The sequence below is a fragment of the Camelus ferus genome, chromosome 2 (assembly GCF_009834535.1).
Source record: "Camelus ferus isolate YT-003-E chromosome 2, BCGSAC_Cfer_1.0, whole genome shotgun sequence".
NCBI lineage: Eukaryota > Metazoa > Chordata > Mammalia > Artiodactyla > Camelidae > Camelus > Camelus ferus.
The window spans coordinates 70,029,149-70,048,258 of NC_045697.1; the positions used below are offsets into that span (position 1 = coordinate 70,029,149).

General features: G+C 36.5%; 1 protein-coding gene across 1 annotated transcript in view; it reads left to right on the plus strand.

Moving 5' to 3' along the window:
* MTTP (microsomal triglyceride transfer protein) overlaps positions 1–19,110 on the plus strand; it is a 45,459-nt gene that overhangs the window by 9,197 nt on the left and 17,152 nt on the right. Inside the window, exons 4-10 of the mRNA XM_006192972.3 lie at positions 3,715–3,822; positions 4,990–5,106; positions 5,630–5,769; positions 7,624–7,774; positions 9,873–10,030; positions 12,954–13,122; positions 14,424–14,531. Of these exons, the coding sequence (XP_006193034.1) occupies positions 3,715–3,822; positions 4,990–5,106; positions 5,630–5,769; positions 7,624–7,774; positions 9,873–10,030; positions 12,954–13,122; positions 14,424–14,531 (951 nt within the window). The remainder of the gene's footprint in view (positions 1–3,714; positions 3,823–4,989; positions 5,107–5,629; positions 5,770–7,623; positions 7,775–9,872; positions 10,031–12,953; positions 13,123–14,423; positions 14,532–19,110) is intronic.

Sequence of the window (19,110 nt, forward strand, 5' to 3'; positions counted from 1 at the left end):
GTTAGTTTCTTCTCTTGCCTTCCAATGTGGCAAGACGCTTGAGCCATAAAATATCAATTGCATTTAGAATTTTAATGACATCATTTTATAGCCCCTTGGGTAGCAGTTGAGTACAAAGTCTTTGGTTACTCAGACAAAAGGACTCAGTGCCCTCACTGTTCAAAGGCTGGCATGGAGCTGCCACATGGTTATTTCGGTGACTCTATCACGCCATTTCTACAGGAGCTATTACTTGTGATGATTTATTGTAGCCAGAGGGTAAAGTGCATTGTGGTATCTTTCAATTATCTGATAAAGCCCTTGTTGGAAAAAAAATGATCCTGGAGACTAAGAAACCGTGTGGACTTTTTAGCCACATTCCTGTCAGAAAGCTCATTATTTAAATAACTATCACTTTATCTTCCTATGAGAGAAGTGATGAAAAGAAAGACTGTACTGCTGATTGGCAGTTTTGTCAGAGTAGTTTCTACCACAGGCTCAATTTAAGTTTTACTCGCTGAGATTTCTGTGATTTCAAGGATACTCATCAGCATGTATTTTTGGTCCTCCAGAGCCTCCTGTTTTAAGCTCCCATATTTACATCATAAAAGATATCTCATGGAAATACTTAGGTGCATATTTATTGCACATATTTTTTTCTTTGCCCACTTATCTCCCCTACTTAAATATTTGGGTGTGACTCCAGTTTTGTCTACAAATCATAAATGAAGTTGGAAAGATGACAGTTTTCTGATTAACACTGACAAGCAAAAGATGCCTCTAAGTTACAGCATGGATTCTTTTATGGCCTGAGATGCTAATCCAATTAGCTGGAATATTACCAGATTTCCATGTCTTGTTTTCGCAGTCAGTGTTGATTAAGTTAATGATGTGGCTGCTGAATCTTGCCTTTATTTTGTGTTGATCCTGGGCATTGATTTGCTCTCTGAATCCAGCGGTGTGTCTGCTGTACACTCACAGAACCTCCAAATGAAATGTGACACCTTGAAAACCTTCTAATTCTTCATATATTTCTTCACTTGTCTGTTTTCCAATGTGCCATTTCCTAGCTGTGCTTTGTCTTAGATACATATCAAAGAGACATACCTTCAGTTAAGTAGACCAAATAAAATGACTTCTCTCATTTGCTGGGATCCTTTTTGTTTATTTTTGCTTGTTTGGCAGTTAATGAAATTTTGCTTTCTCTTATTCTTAACAAGTGAGTAAATTAATGGAATGTATAGAAGCATTTTTTTCCTGGGGGAAAAATATGAATAATTCCTACTGATTCCAACGGGAAATTGGCCCTCAAAATTTGACCAGAAGAGACATGGCATCTCCTTCCACACCATCCACCCATCTCCCTCTGTGTTTGGTTTTCTTGGTTTAATGGCTTAGTTTGTAACTAGGTTGTGCCGCTGCCGGTCTCTGGAAGCTCCGGGGACTGTGAATTTAGATAACAGTTCTGTGCTCACGGATGTTCAGAGCTCATTTCAAAACTGATTGAAGTAATCAGGTTTATGGCCTGAATATAATAAAACTTACTTAATTCCTGTTGTGAAATAATGGATTTAAGATTATTGCTGTGACAGTCCCCTGGATTGAACTGCCAAGTTCTGACTTTATTATCATTATTTTTTTAATTATCAAAAGCTTATTCGATTCAAACAGTTTTGACTCTTAGCAAATATGGATACCAGTGCTGTCTTCACTTTGGATCTCATTGATCTGCACTAAAGGAAGAGAATTTAGGCCCCAAAGGTAGCAGGCACACAAAGGAAAAAGATACTTGTTCCCTTTCCTAGTTCTAGGGAAACAAAAGCGAGTAGAAGGAATTTTTAGAAAATCCTCTTTCTGTCTTGCAGTTTACATTGTTCACTCTGCCAGGAAAAAAACCTGTAGCATCATTTTCTTAGGGATCTAGCCGTCAAGAGCGAAAGAAATAGGCCAGTAATGGGAGAGCACTTAACCTTATGCATAGTCTAAAGAGTAAATCTGAGAACTGGGTTTCCTAAAATTTTAGGTAAAATTTTATAAATAGTTCAGGCACGTTTTGTAACTTGGAAGGAAAGTGAGGATACTGATGGTAGTACATGTATTTTTCCCATTTAATGGCTCCTCTTGTTTTCTTTACGTATTTAAGGCTCAGGCCCCCAAAGTCACAGGCGTTAGGCATGTGTGCACCGCTACCAGTGAGCCCTTCTGACTGCACGTGGGCTCACGCGGTCCAGCTTTGAACCTCTAACAGTCACAATATCCAGAGATTTCATACGCCCAGATACTTGAAAAGGAAGTTAGTTACCCTGTAATTCCTAAAGGGAAAGAAGACCTAGTTTACAAACTAGACCATCAGAAACTCAGCCTTGGTTCTGAGAAATTGCCAGTGATTTGTTTGAGAATATGATACCATGAATTTTCAGACGCTGAGGTCACTATTCCAGTTCCTTTTTAACCTGGACAAACACAATTCTAACATTTATAGGTTTGTCCAGTGTAATGACTAAAATTGATTGCCGTATAAAGTATCTGGTAAATCTGTCACTAGGCAGATATGTAGAAAATACAGACAGAAATTTGAGGCACTTGTTTGCATAATTCAAGCAAAATATTTTCTTCTTCTGAGGTATAAGAGCGTTTTCACGTACGGTGAATTGTTCAGATTGGTGTTAACTGAATTTATTGCACAATTACTGAGCTTTCAGTTTTACTTGAGAAGTCATGGTTGGCTTTAAAGAGGATAGGAAGGCATTCAGGATATTTCTGGTAGAAATGCCAGCTATAATTACCATAGAATTCAGTTGGGAATTTTTACAGGGAAGCTATATCCATCCTCTCCATTTCTAAATCATGTGATGTGTTTGGAGTCAATACAGGGTGAAAAATGATAGCTTGCTTTCCAGAAAACTCTTTGTATTTTTATCCTTGTTTCTTAAACATGAGCTAAATGATCAAAATGGTATGAGACACTGTTATCACCTCTGTGCCTATAAATATCAAGGATGAAGCAAACTAAGATACGCCATTTACTGCTGCAGCCAAATCACAGCCGCCTTCCTCATTACACCTTCTTTTTCCTGCCTTCTGAGGAGACTCAAAGCAGAGCCTGGGGCAGTGCTGGCACCTTGAACCTCAGATCTTCCGACCTTCTGTGTCTCTTTATACCCACGGCTAACACGAATGCTCTGGAGGGCTGAGGAACGTTGTTCCTGCGGAAGGTTGTCCATGGCACGTGGCCACGTGTGGGCCCTAATCATTACCCTTGGAGGCTGTGCCAGCTCAGGTGTCTCAGGCATGGTGATTGCCATCCTCTTCCAAGAATCTCTTTCTTTGCCGTTATTTTAAACCTTGGTTCGTTTTTGTTTCCAGCAGAATTGCAGGTAGAGAATAGGTTGACATGTTTGAAGAGAATGCACCTGATTTCTCTTTGTGGGGCCATCTTTGTTTTCACAGAAATCCCGCCCCATATCTGTGCTCTTTCCTTCCCTATGCTGTGCCCATCCCATTCAGAGCCTTCATTACCGGTCTCCCGAAATTTCACATGCTGATGGTCTGGCTTCTTAGAAATGTCAATAACTTTCTTTCACAAAAAAAGAAATTCCAGCTTTGGAGTAACAGGGCTCTTTCTCCCCAAATCGATAGGGGTGAGACTCTAACTTTTCCTGCTATTTATTTAACAAAATCTAATAAATGATGCATTTTTGTTCTATTTATGTTTGTTTGTTTGTTTTTGCCTAGGTCAAAGAGTTCTACTCATATCAAAATGAACCAATAGCCATAGAAAATCTCAAGAGAGGCCTGGCTAGCCTCTTTCAGATGCAGTTAAGCTCTGGAACTACCAATGAGGTACTTACTAATATTATTAAGGATCCAGAATCTTTTCAATAGTTACCAAAATTGTATACATGGATTTCTGTTTGTAGAAATCAGTAAAAAAAAAAAAAAAAAGCAGTTACTGATTCAGTAATGCTCAGAAAAGATGAGTTGAGTGTTTGTCTCATTTACTTATGTAACAAATTGTCATTTACCTCAATTTGTATTCAAATACAGGGTAAAAGGAACTAGAATCAGTTATACTAAGGAGACCTACAGAATGACTGAACGAGACAGATGCAGAAAACCTTGAGGAGCCTTCTAGTGACATCAGTGTGTATCACTGTCCCTTGGGGAAACTTATTAAAAATGTAGATTCCCTGGACTCACTGCAGAGATTCTGAATCAATAGCTTAGCATCTGCATTTTAACAGTTTTCTCATACAATGTAGATGTATTGTCAGTTTGAGGAGCCAGTGGTCTAGGCCACCAACTCCCTTCATTTTATAGACAAAGAAACAGGTTAAAAGAGAGAAATTAGGTGGCTCCTCCAGGATCGCACTTGGAGTCAAAGGCAGAGCTGAGATCAGGTTTCCTTGTCTGAATTCAGCCAGTCCATGACTTGGTGAGAAAACCTGATGGCCGGGCTGGGCCAAAGGAATACTTTCTAGAAATGGAAACTGGCCACAGTGCTGGTGGAGGCCAGAGGGAAGGCTCAGAGATGCTAAGCAGAGTCTGTTTTGGGATACTTTTACCTACGCTCAAATTGTTGATGTGCCTTATGATGAGGTGAATTAATCCCACAGGTTTTAAAGGATTTCTAATATTCAGCTCATTAAAGTGTGTGCACGCACACAGAGCATTAAAATTCAACTCCCCTTGCCATATAATTACCCATTTATGAGAGGTTTTGGTTATGACCAAGCCATTTGTCCAATTCCTTTTTGGCATTAGAGAGAAGTAGGAAATCCTTTACTTTTCCTGGGGCAATAAGAAGGTACTAATAAGACTTAAAGAAGGTGGAAAAGAATCCACATGCTGCAGGAAGCATTGAATTCATCCTTCTTCTTATCTTGTCACTCTGGACAAAAGGCCATCTCCCAGGATATATTGGGGCCCTAATTTTCAAGCTACTTCCTGCTGGAATTCAAATGGTCCATATGAGAATCCCAAGCATTATATTTTTGATTTTCTTTTTAGGTAGATATCTCTGGGGATTGTAAAGTCACCTACCAGGCTCATCAAGACAAAGTGACCAAAATTAAGGCCTTGGATTCATGCAAAATTGAGAGGTCTGGATTTACAACCCCAAACCAGGTATGCTTGCTATCACTTTCTTTGAAGTATCCAAATAATTACATTTTGTAGAGATTTTTGGTGCTTTTTTTTTAAAAAATTAAAGTATATTTGATTTACAATGTCGTGTCAGTTTCTTGTATACAGCATAATGGTTCAGTTATACATATATATTCTTTATCATCATCTTTTGCATTACAGGCTGTTATAAGATATTGAACATAGTTCTCTGTGCTATACAGTAGACCTTGTTTATCTCTTTTATAGGTAGTAGTTTGTATCTGACATTTTACAGAGATTAATCAAAAATAATAAATGAATAAAGTAACAATATAATTCGGGAACATGTAACATTTTTAGTTTAGGATATAGTTGTACGCAGTATCAGATGAAAAGGTTTATTTTAATATATTGTAGGTTTGGGTGATGCAGTGGGGTATGAAAGGGAAGTTTTTGTGAAGATGAAAAGATAGTTTGCTTGATTCAAAGATAAAAAGCTGACTGCTTATTACCACCACACATATATACTTACTTACTTGTTTAGGTCCTGGGTGTCACTTTGAAAGCCACATCTGTCACTACCTATAAGATAGAAGACAGCTTTGTTGTAGCTGTGCTTGCAGAAGAGATACGTGCTTTGCGGCTGAATTTTCTACAAACCGTTGCAGGCAAAATAGTATCAAAGTAAGACAATGCTGAAATTTAAATTTTCTTTCCTGTTCTTTGATATATTTTAAACTTGGTTTTTAAAAATATGTCTACATGTATAGTGTTTCCTCATTTTGACTGTGAGCTCCTTGAAAACAGTGATTATACCTTATTCATTTTTACTTTTCACATCTATAATAATATGTGGCATGCATTAGACACTTGAAGTTTTAAGAATCTTATTAAAAATTGTTTATTGAGTAAAATGTAAATTTTAAAAAGGCAAGCCAGTTGATTCATTCTAGCTTATTTTCTAATTTCTCTGTCAAATGTTTCCAATTTTAAAGTTAAAAAGAGGTGGCATTTGCATGTTCTCTCCTGTAGATTTTTTTTGTTGTTGTTATTGCTATTAATAAACATATAAAAAGTTCTGTAGCAAAGGTGATGTGACATAATTTTTGATGTGATTTTTGTAGCAGTACTTACATATTCAAGCCTGTTTTTTCAATTTGAGAAAATTTCTCTGGTCAGAATAGTTCTCACAGGCTTAAGAACTAGAATTTCAAATCTAAGAGTATGTATTATTTTCAGATTTGAATTTAGAAGAACAATTTCTAGCATTAAATGTAAATTACATCTTATGTCATTGCTTCGCAAATGTTTCTTTTGAAGCAACCCTAACGTCAGCGGTGAATGGATGCAAAATCTTGGTAGAAGTGCCTCAAACCATAAATGCTTGAATTTTTTTAAAATTGAAGTATAGTCAGTTACAGTGTATCAATTTTTGGTGTACAGCATAATGTCCCAGTCATGCATATATATTCATATATTCATTTTCATATTCTTTTTCATTGAAATTTGATTGAAGTCTCATCTGGAGTAGAGCTTTGCCTTCTACTCTGTACTATGTCTATATTGTTTTCATGTACTTTCATGTAAAATAAATATTTCTAATTGCTTAGGTTTATCAGGTTTCCACTGTTCTATAACACACCACTCTAAATTCAGTGTCGTAAAAAGCAGCAATCATTTTGTCATTCTATCTCATAATTCGGGGGCTTCCTGCTAGGCATGACTTGCTTGGTGTCTGTTATGCCATTGCAGACAGTCACGGACCAGAGCTGGTGCAAGGTTGCTCCCTCACCTATGTAGTGTCTGGTCTGGGAGATTCAACCTCCTTGTGCATCCTTGTGCCTCTCTCTTTATCTCCATGTGCCTCTCAGCGTGGCAGCCTCAGGTAGCCAGACTTCTTACATAGCAGCTCAAGTCTCCCAAGTATGTGCTGTTGGCATGCCAGGTGAAAGCTGAATTCTCTTTTATGACAGCCTTACAAGGCACGTACTGTAACTTCCACTGTCCTCTATGCATGGGGCAGTCACAGCATCCTGCCCAGCTTCAAGGAGAGGGATGCAGGTTCTACCTCTTGAAGGGAGAGAGGCAAGGTTCTGAAAGAGCATATCAGACAAAAAGATTTTTGAGACCATTTTTGAAAAATAAGATTTCCTAATGGTCTTAGTTAATAAGCGACATGTGGTTGCATTAAAGATACCATTTTCAGAGAGTTGGGCTAAATCCGAAAGAGGTGACATCACATATCTTGTTCAACATCCATGCAAATTGTCTTTTCTCTAGTCTTTTGTCATAATATTTTGAAGATCCTGACTTAAATTTTCAAATCTTTGAATAAAGTTGTTTCTCCAGAAAGATTTCTTAAGTATCTTGATTTCATAATTATTTCAGTCACTGCTGGAGATATCGCTGTTTGAAAGATAGGGCCTTACATAATTTGAATAAATTAGTGTCTTGTTTGCCAAAAGAATGGCAACAAGTAGCTTGTTCACTCAAAATAACTAACTGCTAACGAGATATATCTCTTGCTTTGTGGTGCAGGCAGAAGTTGGAGCTGAAGACAACAGAAGCAGGCCCAAGACTGCTGCCTGGGAAGCAGGTTGCGGCCATCATTAAAGCAGTCGATTCAAAGTATGTGGCCATTCCCATCATGGGCCAGGTCTTCCAGAGCGAGTGCAAAGGATGCCTTTCTGTAAGTGTGAGCAACTGCATTGTGTGGCCAAATACGGGAATAATCATGGCTTAAAAATCTGCTTTTCTTTTGTCTCCAATGGAAGCTTCAACTCATTTGAAGAAAGTTTCCAAACTATAAGGGCACTACTGAGCTATAATGGCAGTAGCCTGATACCGTGCACCTAAGGTGATGCATAATACAACAAGAATTAACGAATGATCACCATCCACTCATTTCAAATAAAACATTTATGACGTAAGGACATCTTCTTAAAAGCAGCACCTAGAATGCAGGGGGATAAGGGCCTGATGAAGTTAGGGGGAAACTTATGGTATGAGATCACGGACAGGGATCTGAATCTTGGAAATTTGGCCACTTGGTAGCAATATGTTATGTTCATAGGTGAGATATTTTACTGGGCTCAGTGTTCTGAGAATTGCTGTGAGGACTAAAAAAGGATACCAAGCTCTCTGCCTAAATTAGGAACACTTCTTTACCAAACCCCAACCTCCCCTGCAACTGCAGCCAGAAATGAGATAGCACATCCCCAAGGTAGGGTGTAGATCATCTGGCGACATTTTTGATCCAGCAAAGAGAAATCTCACTTATTACATGAATCAGTTGGGATGTACAGCCACAGGAATGCCCCTGGGCTCCAGAACCTCCTAATACTTAACCTCTCATCAGGAGGGCAAAGCCTTGGTTTCACGCTGTTTGTAGCTACCAGAAGAGGCTATTCCCTTGGATATTATTAGTCTTCAGAAGAGTAGAATCATCGAGAACAAAAACCGTAATTTACTTAAAGTACAAGATTAATTCCTTACTAGTTTCTCAAATATACCAAAATTAAATTAAGAGAAAAAATATAATGAAACAAACAAAAAATCATTCTCAAACTTAATTTTGTCTTGTTTTTCTTCTATAAATCATCTAATGTTCCAGGGTAATTTTCTAATGTCATATGAGACGGAAATTACTTAGAAAGATTACTAATGAAACCAATCATCTTTTCTTATGCTGTTACTTTCTCCCCCTGCTGTTATCAAACGTTATGAGTCATTAAGATTTTTGATGACTGTTTCCTCATTTTTGTAGGAAAGGTTTATATCTTTGAGGAATTTGTTTTTCCAACTTTATTATAATGTCACCATTGCAACCCTTTAAAGAAAAAAATCTGACCTCACATTGATATGCTCTCTGCCCTCAGAAACGACCCGGTAAATCTTTAGCTAAGTACTACTGGTGTTTTGTTTTGGAATATCCTCTTAAGATTACATAACCAAATGGGACTTGAAAAAGAGCAAAATATGCATCTATTGCTTATTAGAAGGAATGAATAATTTAAAAACTGGTAACACACTGATTACCCAGAGTTAGAGTTAGAGGTCACTAATGGGTTTTAACAGATTTTTTTACAAATAGGAGGAAAGTGGTAAGCTATGAAAAGTAAGTTCTTTAGCTTACTTGTAAGTCAAAAGATGTTATTAATTAGAACTATTTACTGGTTTTAAAACCACAGTAGCGTAACAGTTAGCCTTGTCTAAGTGCTACTCTACTTAACATAGGTACAAGTAATGAGCAGTTCAGACCTCAGCAAGAGTAACACATAGCATTTCACACAAACAATAACATAAAGAGGTGAAATAGGGGGCTCAGGTTATCGCAGAAACTGATTTTCAGTGAGGTCCCAGTACATGCAAACCAAACACAACTCTTCAGCACTTCTGGCTCCCTTTCCCCTTCCAAAGATCTTGCTGTCAATGAAAATTCTGCGCCATTTCACTGTGGTAGGCAAAGCCTGGCCTCAGATATAATTCCCTTGGTGTTAGCCATGGAATGAGCTACATGCCCAGAAGCTTGAGGTCATTCGAGCCAAATGTTAATAGATAAATGCCGTCCTCCCACAGAGGAATTGTACACAGGGTCAGCCGGCCTCTATATTTGCCTCTGAGAGTCACAGTGTGCAGGGGACAATCAGGTATGCCGAGGTAAGATACAAAAAGCTTCCTGTGCTTGTCAGATACACAGGAAAACTTATTTCTGGAAAGAACATCCTCTGTAAGTGTGGATGTTCAGAACGACGAGTGTGGTCTGGGCCTGTGGCCGTGTCTTACAGCTCTCGGAGCACTGGCAGTCCATCAGAACACACCTACAGCCTGACAACCTCTCCAAGGCCGAGGCCGTCAGAAGCTTCCTGACCTTTGTTCAGCACCTCAGGACTGCGAAGAAGGAAGAAATCCTCCAGATCCTAAAGGCTGAAAAGAAGGAAGTACTGTGAGTTCCCTGGGAGCTGCGTGGGGCTGTCTGTAGGAAAGCATTTCTGGGTTATTGTTTGTTAAACAAGTAAGATCCATTTTTAACCAACTGTCTCACATTCAAATCAATTGTTTTGTTGTTTTGCATTTGCATTGAACAATTACACCACAATGCTGTAATTTAATGGTTACTTGACCAGAAATGCAGTAACAAGTTTTCAGCAGTGTCTCAGAGTGAACTTTTTTTTTTTCTTGAGTGTTCATGAGGTCCAGACTGGTACATAAGGAAGGGCAGGGCTTCATTCTGACACCACGGTTCACGTGATGTCTGTGTTATGAAATTGTGCTCCCAGAGCTATTAATTTGCACTTGAAAAGATTTCAGAGTTGATTATAAAAACAAGGAAAGGGTATGCTTTCTTCAATTGAAAATGTGCTTTCGTTAAATATCCAGTGATCATCCCCATCAAAGCCATGTTTTAAAAAGAAAATGGAGACCTAAGGCAAACAGTCAAAAGAATCCAAAGGAAAGAAATACATACATCATTTGAATATTTGATGAAAGTGTGCTTTATTTTACATGCATAATAAAGAGAGTTGACAATTCTCAAATTTACTTTGTAAACACAAATACAAATACACTTTGTAAAGACAAGTGTTTTGGTCTGCAATACAAAATTTGTCTGTAAGTACAAATAAAACTCTATGATACTAATTATCCTAATTGATGATATAGAACATGGCTCAATTAATTTGCCATATAGTGGAAACTAGCCACTAATATAATCAAAAGTAGAAAGTGGCTAAGTTACACACACACACACACACACACAGAGCAACAGTAGTCACTGAGTTCAAAGGACTCAGTTACCCAAGAAAAGGAGAATTTAGCTTTTTTAATCCTGAGAAATCTGTTTATTCTTGATTGTATTTGTTATTTATTTGCCTTGACATTTAAAAAAACTGGTAGGAATTCTGTATGACTAATTACAAGTTGGGTACTCTCTTCAAAAATAAATATGTAAACTAGAAGTCAAAATGTATGCAAAATTATAAATTCTCAGACTCTGTTTTAATCATAGAACTCAAGAATATATTTTAGGGTGACTTATCTTTATGTCAAGAACAAAAATACTGACAAGAACAGTGTAAAAATTAGCAATTAATTTAGAATAGAGAGTACACTAAACCTTAGTCTTATTTGTAGCCTAAAAATCTTAAGGTGGCAATAATTTCCATGATTGCATGATGTATTTTTGAAATCAGATTCTTTATACAATATTGTACCATATAATAGGTAACACACATGTAACACAGTGTAGTAGAAAAGATGGTGGGATAAAATCAGAAGACCTGGTTTTAAATTCTGACTTCTAAGAGCATACAACCATTAAGTAAGTCATTTACATTTAGCCTCCCTGAACTTCCCTTTCAACATCTGTGAAATACAGAAAATAATTCCTACTACTTATTGTAGGATATTGAAAGTCAGGGAGGTGGAATGTAACATTTCCCAAAGGGTCTACTGTGCATATCCTATAATTTGCAGATTATTAGCAAGTAGGCCGAAAGAAAGAATTCTGTGAACAACTGAGTTTAGAAAGCATTGGGGAAAACCAGGTCAAATAGTTCTCTTTGCTGCAGAAATGTTCAGCTTCTTTAATCTGATAATATTTTGTCTAAGTTTCCTTAAACATATTCTAAACTTACATGACCTTGAAAAATCCCGATTCTAAAAGTATTTTGTAGCACTAATGTTGCATGAAAAACACTTTAGGAAATACTGACTGTAACTAAAGACCATGTACTCCAGAGTCAGAAAAACCTGGGTTCCTGTCCCAGCTATACATTTACCAGCTATGGAACCTTGAAACAAATGACTCTGAGTCTGTGTCTTCATGTAGTAAGAGAGAATATTAGTATTAAACTGACAGAGATGTTCAGGGAGGTGGTCGTATTAATAACAGCATATACACTGTGCCATGAACGATTCTAAATGTTTCACATAGATCATGTAATTCAATCCTCCCAGCAATCCTAAGGTAACTATTGTTTTAGTTACATGTTTCAGATGAAGTTAAAGCAAAAAGAGGTTGCACACCTAAATTTCTAGTGCAGTGCTTGCCTAATAGACACTTAATAAGTATTCTTTCTGTCTCTGCTTCATTCCTGAAAGGTTTTGTTAGGATCAAAATGATATGGAGCAAGTATATCTTTTTTTAAGTATAAAGTATTAAACACATGTATGGTATGTTTATAGATGTGGGATAAAATATTTACATATATAATGTGTTCATCACTATGACAACTAGCTTCAGAAATTCTACCATCCCAGACTCAACCAACCAAAGATTCCTGATGAGTAGAATATGTAACCGTACTTTCTTGTAGGGGTTCCAGTCTGCTCACACCTAATCATTGTTGCTTTTTGTTGTTTTTTTTTTTTTAAATGAGCAAATCTTCTTTCCTGGATACAAATGAAGGCTAAGAAAATGTCCCATCTTTCCATTCAATAATACTGCCCTAGCTAAATTAAGAATTTGAGAAATATACATATCTGCAAAGCTAATTAGAGATAGAAGTGATTTGGGGGACCATGGCTTTTCTAAATTACGCATATAGAAAAGAATTTTAACCTAACTTATGATATTATTTATATAAATTGATTTACAAATCTCCCAATTTTATTTGGCTTAGGCTAATATAGTAAAATAAATTTATATATTCTGAGTATATATTGAATGAGAAAGAAGAGAGTTAAGGGAGAGGTTTAGAATAAAATGAGGGGGTCTTTTGGAGAAAGTCACTCATTTTTCTTTTGTTTAAATTAAAATTTTTTTTACTTCTTTAGGAAACTCAAACTAATGGCATCTATGAATGGTAGCGATTTAAAATTTCCTAAGCGCCCTAAGCATTGATGTCCATGACTATGCCTTTCTGTAGGCCTCAGCTGGTGGATGCTGTCACCTCTGCTCAGACCCCAGACTCATTAGATGCCATTTTGGACTTTTTGGATTTCAAAAGTGACAGTAGCATTATTCTCCAGGAGAGGTTTCTCTATGCCTGTGGATTTGCCTCCCACCCCGATGAAGAACTCCTCAGGGCCCTCATTGTAAGTTAAATGGACACTGGGAAAATAAAGGCTCTCAGCTGCTAAAAAGCTCTTGGGATTCTAAGCAATAATTAAACAGAAAGAGAAAGAAAAATACCATATGGTATCACTTATATGTGGAATCTAAAAAAATAACACAAATTAACCTATTTACAAAACAGAAGCAGACTCACAGACATAGAAAACAAACTTATGGCTACAGGTGGGGAAAGGAGGCTGGGAGGGACAAATTGGGAGTTCGGGATTTGCAAATACTAACTACTATACATAAAATAGATAAACAACAAGGTCCTACTGTACAGCATAGGGAACTATATTCAATATCTTGTAATAGCCTATAATGGAAAAGAATATGAAAAGACATATATATGTATATACAACTGAATCACTATGCTGTACACCAAAAATTAACACAACATTGTAAACTGACTATATTGCAATAAAAAAAGTTGCTAGCATCTATGGCCATACCATCCTGAACGTGCCCGATCTTGTCTGAACTCAGAAAAAAAAGTTGCTAGCATCAGAGTGAAGGCTGAAAGTAGAGCCTTCTGATTATTCATATTCAAATTCTGTTGGACTATTTTCTACCCATTAATCATTAACTGTACAGTACATTATTTCACATAATGTCTTCTTTGCAATTCCTCTAAATAACATAAAATATACTTTATAAAAATTTAAAGATTGTGTTCACCTATCGACTAATGTGACATGGGACAAAATTTCAGAAGGGAGAAGTCTTGGTTATGCTTCAAAATTTGATTTTAAAAGATTTGTTTGACTTCAAAAATCTTCATGGTATTTAATACTCAGTACATTGAAGAGACATAATTCTTCTGATATTAAAAAAGTTATATTGGAAGCAAAAGTTAGAGTTCTCTTGAGTCCAAGATTTAAAAACAGAAGTGCACTTATTCACTTATGATTTAGAGGAATAGTTCATAATCTTTTTGGAAAATGAACTTGTTTGAGAATCTGATGAAAGCAATGAAGCCCCTCATTACCCATACATAAAATTTTACAGACCATTTTTTGGATTCATTGACCCAGTGAAAACCCAGTTCATAAACCTCTCAGGAGTTTACAGACCCATGTTAAAAATACTTGGAAAGACTCTGTTAACTCTTCAATTCAAAGCTAGGTAGTGAATTTAGAAGTGTCCCCAAAGCAAAATTCTGCTTTTGCAATCTAGGAACGTAAAAATGATTTCTTCAAGCTTTTAGTTTCTTAACTAAAAATATCCCTTGAAAGTGTTTAAATGTTTTGGTAACTGATTCTTATCCCTGTTTGGCTAATAGAGTAAGTTCAAAGGTTCCTTTGGAAGCAATGACATCAGAGAAACCGTTATGATCATCATCGGGGCCCTTGTCAGGAAGTTGTGTCAGAACGAAGGCTGCAAACTCAAAGTAAGTGTGAATCCAGTCCAATGTATCATGTGTGTAGTTCCAGACCATCTTATCTAACGTTCACGGTGCTGCCCGCCACTGGTACAGCGCCGCTAGGTGCAGTCCTAGTCCCCTTTACCCTCCTCTACTTTCACCGTTTGCACAGCAGTTATTGCCATCTAACATACTTTATAATTCAGTTATTTATGACATTTATTTTTTATTTCTGCCTCCTACCGAAGTCTAAGTTCTATACAGAAATAGGTCTTTGTTCATTCAACACCAGTTGCTTAAGTACATATATAACGTTCAATAAATACTTCTTAAAAAGTGAATAGTCCATTAATCCCCCATCAATCATCTTTATTGCATGCCTACTATGTACTCAGCTTTGAAAGACATGTATGACAGGGTTCTTGTTCTTAGAAAATATTAGATTACTTCCCAGAGCAGACCTTTATTGACAGCAAGTTTGGTTTGCAGCTTTGAGTTTTGATGGTGGAAATTGACTTCTAATTACTTTAGAACTTCACATCTGAGTTTTAATTTCATTCTCTCAAATTTTCTCCACTTGCCTGAGTGACTATCAATTTTTATCTTTCTCATTAAAAAATAACAAAAGAAAACATTCACTTTATGGATGTTACTAAATATGGAAATTCCAAATGGATTAACATCCAACAAGCTCATCTTTCTATAATGCAACTAAAGATATTAAATGTATAAAAATATAGTCTTTTTTCTGTTCACATTTATTATACGGCCAGCTTTCGGTCAGCATTTTTCTTCTATCTCCAAAAGACATCACTGTTATTTTCTTTACTGTCTGCTTGCTATTAAAAAACGATACAGAGAACATCTTGAAACTAAACAGTTCCAAAAGAGGTAACTCACAACTAGAATGCAAACTAAGTCTAAAAAAGATCACCAAAAAAAACCCCAAAAAACCCCAACAGCATTGAAAATGTTTGAGTTTCAGCTTATTAAGTTCCGGCAGAAATCAAATTTGTATGGCTTTTATGACATCAGAGAACTATGACTTCTTATATTTTTCAATTTTCTATAATTATTTGAGGAGCTGGGTTGCTTCAGTAATAATATATCAGATATCTTGGTTAAACACGAAACTCACATATAAAAACATCCACTCAGCAGTATTTAATGAGTGTTTGTGCTAGGCATGTCTCTAACCCCACAATATGAAGATACATATAATATTCTACCATCCTCAAAGAACTCCTAGTCTGTTTATAAATGCAGACAGATTAATAATAATATTGAAACATAAAAAGAGTGCTCTGAGATTACTGCAGGATGTAACTATTCTGTTTTGGAGTGTTGGGGAAGTTTTCACAAAAGGATGATATTAAATAACTTAGTCTAGGAGAACTTTTCAGGTGAAGAGACAGTTTTATGGAATAAAGGACATTCTAGGAGAAATAGGGTATCATATGTAAAGGCCCAAATGTATGATTGGGAACAGTGAGAAATTCTGTGGGGCTAGAACATAAAATATATGTTTGTGGGGCAGACAGGTGGGAATGGGGATGCAGGGAAGAGAGCAAGAGAGAAGAGAGGTAGGCTGGATCTTTCTTCATGACAAGCTAAGGAGTCTGGCCTTCATTCTATAGAGAGAAGGGAGAATAATGAGGTTTTTAGGTGGTGAAGGGCACACTGAGTTTTTTTTATTTAAAAAGAAGCAAAATGGTATATGGACTGGGTGCCTGCTGCATTAGAACCAGTGAGATTAGTGAGATTGGATTGGAAATGTTTGCAACAATTTGGGCAAGAATTAGTAAAGGTCTGAATTAATGTAGGTGCAGTGAGGTGAGTGGAGGAGACAGATTCAGGAGCCATTTAGCAGGTAGAGTCAATAGTATGTAAGTGACTGATGGGATGTGGGGTCTCAGAGGTGAGAATCTAGGTGACTATAAGCTCCCAGGGTAGGATACTAGATGTATACTGATGCACTTAAGTAAAATTTTTTATAGAACCTGGTTTGGAGGTGGGAGGGAGTTAGAGCTATTAATTTGTTTTGGCCATGCTTGAATTCTTTGGGCCACCAGGTTGAGTTGTCCAACAGGCAGATGACCACACCCATCTACAAGTCCAGAAAAGGAGTTAGGATCATGAATAGAGAGTGGCTGAAACCTTGGGAAGGATGGGATTACCCAAGGGAGGCATATAGCATGAGAAGCAAACAGAACAAAGGATTACTTTTAAAGTTCTTCTGATGTTGGGATGGTCTGGTTATCACATCTTTAAACTTACCTTGTGGGTAGCTTTAAACTATCCACTATCACTGTCATTCACTTTTGTTAATGTTTTTGAGCAACTTTTTACAAAATGCATCTTTGAACATAATGAGACTTGGCCACCAAATGGACCATAGTGAGTGTTCAAATTTTCTTTTCAACTTTCTGCTGTGGAATATTCTTCTACCTCTTTCGCATCTCAGAGACATCTGGATAGAAAGAAAATAATGTATTCTAAACACAAATTTAAGATATCTACTGGGCACACAATACTTATAACTATCCAAGTGGTACCTGCCACTCTATCAAGTGCTAGATCTTTTCAGCATTTACTTTCATGAAAGCTGTTACCTTATGACAGTCCAAATGGCAGCTAGACAAGATCACAATGAGTACTAAGCCCATATTTCTTTTTTCTATTTAGTTTTGCTTACATTTTGACCTCCCTGCATCCCAGTTCATTCTTTCCCCAAATTTATATTTGAAAAAATACAAACCTGTGGAAAAGTGGTAAGAATAGCACAATTCCTTGAATATTTGTATGCCTACTTCATCTAGATTTGCCAACTGTTAACTTATTGCCATATTTGAATTATCTTATTCTGTTTTATTTTGTCTTAGTTTATTTTGGTTGAACCCTTTGAGAGTGAGTTGCAGACATCTGACATTTTACCCCTGAAGATTTCAACTTCTCATTACTTGAGTGCCATTGCACCTAGGCGCTTATGATGGGCAAGATACATTTTTTATATTTACTAAATTGCGAGTTCATACTGCTACCTTTAATTCCAATCCATTACTACAAGGTTCTTTCTCTCGTAATTACACCTTTCTTCTCCCACAGTGAGGACCCTGGTTTTTAAGAACATCAATATAATAAATTTATTTGCTCAGTCCTAAAACACACACAAAATAGTTTCAGAATTGCTACACCAATATCTACAAAAAACAAACTGACTTAAATAAAGGTCAAGACTTCATCTCAGTTCTTTTTGTCATTAGAATATATTGCAATAAAGGTATACAGTCAGAGTACTATGTTCAAACATTGCTTGGATTAATTCTTTTTTATTCTCTTCTGTTTAGTTATGTCTTCAATACACAGATACATTTATATTCATTTGTTTCTGTTTAAATTCAATTTTAGCAATCTCTCATCCTTGTTGATTTCATTTTATTTCCTGAATATATAGAATATTAACACGATTCAAAAGTCAAAACTTTATTTTAAAAGTATTCTCAAAGAGATCTCATTCCTTTTCCTGCCCTCCCTCCCCCTCACTCTCACCTACCTTTTTTATGTAAGCAGTATCATTAATTTTGGGTTCTCCTTCCTGTGGTTTTTTTTTTTTTTTTTTTTTTTTTTGCAACAGTAAGCAGATGTACACACACTCATTTCTTTTTTCTTGCATTAAAATATGGCTTTCTATATACACTCTCTTGTATCTCATTTTTTCCACTTAACGGTATACCCTGGAAATCACCCCACACGGGTTCACAGAGATCTTCCTCCTTTCTTTTACAGCTGCATGGTGCTCCTTGTTTGTTAAACTGAGACCCCACAGTTTATTCAACATCTTCTACGTATAGTCACTAGGTGGTTTCCACTATCTTGCTATTACAAATACTGCTTAAATGAATAATCTTAGGTACATTTTCTTTTATTTTTGGAGTTGTAGCTTCAGGGCTAGGGTTGTTGGATCAAAATGCATATGTGTTAGCTTTTGCCGAATTTTCTTCCACGGAAATCATAACATTTTACACAATTCACTTACAATGTGTGAAAATGCCTACTTCCTCATAGCCTCAATAACAAAGTATGTTAACCAAACTTACGAATTTTAAAAAATCAATCCGATAGTTGAGAAATGGCATTTCTCTGATTACATATGAAGTGTAGCATCTTTCATTCTAGTTAGGCGCCTTTTATATCTCCCCTCATCTCTCCCACTGTGTGTGTGTGTGTGTGTATAAGTACCTGCAGCCTGATTTCAGAGTTTATAAATCCTCTCGATGAATTAAGTCTTAGGAACCTTATTTTGAAGATGATACTGAAGCCCCTAAAACATATGTAGTAGGAAATGTAAAATGAGAGCCTAGATGTCCTTATTTCTAATTTACTTTTCCATTAAGCTATTAACTTGTACTCAGTTCCTTTTTTTCCCCCTAGGCCAGAAAAAAAGCCCTTTTCTGATTAAAGAGCGTGTTTGAAAAGAACCTAACCAAGGATGCTACATAAAAGGCATTAAAAAAGGCCTTTCAAGCAGCATGTTAGCATTAATGAAAGTTGGAATCAAGTGGAAACAAGCACTTTTTAAACATTTAGAACAAAACCTACTGTCAAG